Here is a 4,884-nt window from a genome sequence, read left to right on the forward strand (position 1 = left end):
ATTATGGTATATTCTGGTATATTCTGGTATATTATGGTTATTCAATTATATTCTAGTATATTTTGGTATATTGAGGTATATTATGTTATATTGTGGTATATCCTGGTATATTTTAGTATATTATGGTATATTCTGGTATATTCTAGTACACTCTGGTATTTTCTGGTATATCCCGGTATATTAATGTATATTCTGGTATATTCTAGTATATCCTGGTATATCCTGGTATATATTTGTATATTATGGTATATTCCGGTATATTCTGGTATATTCTGGTATATTCTGGCATATCCTGGTATATATTTGTATATTCTGGAGTATCCTGTTATGTACATGTACATTCTGGTATATTCTGGTATATTCTGGAATATTCATGTATATTCTTGTATATTCTGTAATATTCATGTATATTCTGGTATATTCTGGTATATTCTAGTATATTCTGCTTTATTCTGGTATATTCTGGTATATCCTGCTATATACTTGTATATTCTGGTATATTCTCGTATATTCTTCTATATTCTAGTATATTCTTGTCTATTCTGGTATATTCTGGTATATCCTGGTATTCGTGACGATACAGTATCTCTTGAACGGTCGACTCGGAGAACGCACCAAAAAACGCATAGTCAACGTAAAAATTACGGCGAACTATCTGCTGAGCGCGCGGGAACTTAGCACCTTCATCTTCCACGAGTTGTAAAAGTACTCGGTTTGCGAGGAATGGAGCGCAAGCAGTTCCATAAGTCACGGTAGCTCAACGATAGTGTGTCGGTTCCGTTTGAGGTGAGGAGCACCACAAAATTCGTTGATAGTCCTGATCTTTCATACTAACACGAATCTGTCTAAACATTTTCTGAAGATCAGCCTTATAAACATATGGGTGGATACGCCACGCGGTAATGATGGAGCTAATGTCCGCTTGTAATTTCGGCCCCGTTAATAAATGATCATTTAAAGTCGTGGTGTTGGATGTCGGACTAGACGCGTTAAATACTACCCGAAGTTTGGTTGTGCTGCTCGACTCTTTTATCACCGGATGATGAGGAAGGTATAACGGGAATGTAATCGCAGACGATGCCGGTGCGTTGTACATGTGACCGAGTTGTAGGTACTCAGACATGAAATCGGTATATTGTTCGCAGAGCTCGGCATTACGGTCTAAACGACGAGACACTTTGCTCATCAATACGCGAGCCCGGGATAAAGACTCTCCTACCTCTACCGGAGGTTCTTCCTTGAACGGTAGTCGCACGACGTACCGACCGTCGGAAGCGCGAGAGTGGGTGCGAACGAAGTGTTCTTCGCACTTCTGATCCTCCTCGGCCAGTGGAATAGACGCAGTGACTTCCTTAATCTCCCAAAAACGCGTAGGAGCTTTGTGAAGGTTTTGCAGTAAAGGAGACGGCTCCGCGGTGGTAAGGCAGTGCGATAACGTGACGTTCGGCGGGGTACGACTATTCGAGTGTTTGTCGCACAAGGGACCGGACAATACCCAGCCAAAGAGCGTTAGTTGAGCCGTCGGAGCTCCACGGGGTCCCTGGCGAAGACCTTCGCGAAGTAGAGACCGGTAATAATCAGCGCCAATAATCAGCGAAATCGGTTCGCTACCGGACGGACTCGGATCTGCAAGGGTAAGATCTTTTAAGTGCGGGCAACCCGATGGATTGAGCGGTACGCGGGCCCGGTACGAGCTTAAACGCGGAAAAACAACCGCGGAAACCGTAATCGTCGGTGTTCCGTCGAGAACAGCCCGTAAAATAAGATCCACGCGGGATTGCGCTATGCCAACAAACGATTCGCCAACTCCGCTCACCCTTGTCGCAGTAGAGTGTCGTTTGGCCCTCAGTGCTTGAGCAAGATCGCAGGACACAAACGTGGCTTCCGCACCCTGATCAAGTAGGGCACGGACGCGCAATCGCCTGCCATTCGACGCCTCCACCGTAACTATAGCTGTAGCAAGAAATACATGTTGTTTGGTTAACGCATATTCACGCAGGCAATTAATATTTACGGAAGAAGCGGGTTTTACTTCGAGTTCCGTAGCTGGGGATGCGGGAATCGACGTAGCGGCGTTGTCGGCAGTTGAAGCGGTAGCGCTGGGTTGTCCGAGGTCTCTGGCAGCGTCCAAGTGCTGATGCAGTAGCGTGTGATGGCGTTGGCCGCATTTCTGATAACTGTGCACCGATGGACACGTAGTGGGAGGATGCCCAATGCAAAGACAGTTGAAGCATCTTCGCTGTGACCGTAGAAGCTCCTTCCGTTGAGCGATATCGAGCCTCTTAAATTTAAAACAGGTGTTTATACGGTGTCGACTGCCGCAAGGACATGTCGTTTCGGCAGCGGACGACGTCGAGTGCGCGTGTACCGACGTCTTCAGGGTTCTGTTCCCCGTGGATGAGTGGGGAGAGGCGGGAGGATTAAGGTTCGAAGCGAGCTGAATAACTTCTAACGAGCGAATTCGCGCGACTAGGAACTTATCGACAGAAGCGTACGTCGGATAAGCGGTACTCTCGCCCTGGGTCATTTCCCATTCGCGGAGGGAAAGCTTATCCAACTTCCGTAACATCAAATGGACGATTAAATGGTCCCATGAATCGGTAGGGCACCCCAGATTTTTTAAGACGCTTAATACCTGGTGGGTTACGTCACGGAGTGATTTCAAGGCTTGGAAATTATCGTTGGTGACCGGTGAGAGGTCAAACAAGGCTCACAATTGGGTTTGAATTAGGATGCGCTTGTTGTCGTATCTCTCGACCAATAATTTCCACGCCGACTCGTAATTGGCCGCGGCACCCGTCACGTGTTGTAGGAGTTGACTAGCTTCGCCCTCTAAGGTCGACTTCAAATAATGTAGCCGATGTACGTCCGTTAGAGCGGCGTTCGAATGAATCAACGATTCGTAAAGATCCTTAAAACTTAGCCACTCCTTAAACTGACCCGAAAATTTCGGTAAGACAATTCGCGGGATCTTAATAGCCGCAGGAGCGACTGCCGGTTTTGGAGCCTCGTCCGAAGGAGCCGACGTTTCCGAAGGGTCATGCGTTACCTTAAAACCAGCTATCTGACCGTTAAAATAGTCGTACGCCTCGCAGTAGAGTTCTTCGGCGACGCTGAACTCCGCAGCGTTGAAGTAGCTTTCCTTAGCCTGCAGCTCCTTGGAAGCGATTTGATGTAGACGAGTGTGGAGCTTCGTGCAGAGATTCCACTTCTCCTGTAGAAGGCGAAGTCGTCCCGTGGCGATAGCGACGTTCTGCTTGGCCTTTCCAATCTTCTTATAATTAGCCATAACCCGCCTTAATGTGCAGATGGCCAGTCGTTGTTCGACGAGAAGATCCTCGAGGTCATCCATGGCCACAGATTTCTCGGGGAATCGAATAGCGAAACTCACGATACACGATAGATTGAAGAGCCCGTACACGAGACTTCGGTAACGAAGATCGCGCACGTTAAACCTTTAAAAGCCTGACTGTTACTCTCACGTTTTCGCGTGGTCGCGATGAATGTGAAGTTCCGTTCCGCAGGTATCCGGCTCGAAGGACCAAATTTACTGTTGCGAATTATTAAATTGCTTAGTAGCTAAAAGAAAGGAGGTGGCTGGAGTGTTTCCAGTCCACTCCGTACTATACCGATCGGGAGCGGAAAACACAACGTGGTTTGGCAAAACGCGAGGATGGAGGAGCAGCCATAAAAATGAAAAGGATAACGTCCTCGCTTGACATATAAGTCAGAACTGTAGTTTTAATTTTCCCTTACGGGACGTCCTTACACAAGATATCCGGCGGCGTTATACTTGCCGATAAGCGAGCTGGAAGCAAAAACGGCGCGTGAACACGTGGCGGAAAACGGCGATAGACAGCCCGGAAATCTTCCTCGTTGCGAAAAGATAGAGAGTGGGGAGGGCGGATGACGGCTCGCGACACCACACGTGAGCATGTTAATCCTGCTAATTAGCGACAGGTAAACTGTATCGTGTCGCACTCATAGATAGCGCGACAGGTACCCACTGAACGTCTCAATTAAATAGCGCATGTAGTGTTTGGGGGAACCGTCATCCGCCTCCTTGTCGGAATTCGTGCAGAATTCCGAACACTTTCTTTATTCGAACATTCGAATGAGGAATACAAATTTTTTTATCTTTTATTAGTTATTCGAAATTTTTATTTAGATAAATATTTTGCCCAACTCTGCTCCGTGAGTTCAAGGTGGGCGGTATGTAGCGGCCAGATTGGGACATCTGGTTATGGCATGGGTATTGCTTTACGCTCTTGGAACGTGACTTTTGAGATTTTTAGAAATTAAGTACGGAGTGGCCTTGTCACCGTAAATTTAGCTAATTTCCCAATCGCGTCCGTTCCCAAGGCGTAGAGTTAGCAATTGTATTTAGTTTTCTAGACCCGTGCCATAAATTTGATAGAGGTCCCATCCTACCCTTCTTTAGCTTTGCGCTTGACGATTGCCAGACGCTCTGGGTTTTTCCCAGGCTCTGGCAACTCTTTGTATTTAGCAAGTGGTTGATGGCACTTAGTCGATGAGGAGGCCTTGGGGCCATCAGGATGTTCCTCATTCCCATCTCCTACTTTCCTACCGTCCACTCCCGATTGGTCCTCGTCCTGGCCAATCCAGGGATGTTTTTTGTCATCTAGGAAGGGAGGAAAAATCCCGAAGCAATAGGGAGGATCCACGTTTACGTTGTCTTTCGCTCGATCCTCCAAATCAATTCGGTTCCAAACGCGCCACAGGCAACATACAATAGAAATCGTTCGACAACAGTTTCCTTGAACAACCACGCAATTGTACGTATTGAACCTGTTGTAGAATATATATATATTAGTGTTGATACTTCTAGCTAGTGTTGATTACTGTTGATATTTGACTGACTGT

General features: G+C 46.7%; 1 protein-coding gene across 1 annotated transcript; it reads right to left on the reverse strand.

Annotated features, from left to right (window-relative positions):
* Positions 1 to 757: 757 nt before the first annotated feature.
* LOC143358153 (uncharacterized) lies at positions 758 to 2,527 on the reverse strand. Its single transcript, XM_076795071.1, has one exon. The coding sequence runs from the start codon at positions 2,525 to 2,527 to the stop codon at positions 758 to 760; it is 1,770 nt and encodes a 589-aa protein (XP_076651186.1).
* Positions 2,528 to 4,884: the final 2,357 nt, after the last annotated feature.

Source organism: Halictus rubicundus, chromosome 10 (genome assembly GCF_050948215.1).
Source record: "Halictus rubicundus isolate RS-2024b chromosome 10, iyHalRubi1_principal, whole genome shotgun sequence".
Classification (NCBI taxonomy): Eukaryota; Metazoa; Arthropoda; class Insecta; order Hymenoptera; family Halictidae; genus Halictus; species Halictus rubicundus.

Excerpts from the sequence above, each read along its gene's own strand:
- LOC143358153 (XM_076795071.1), bottom strand. The coding sequence starts at position 2,527 with ATGACCCAGGGCGAGAGTACCGCTTATCCGACGTACGCTTCTGTCGAT.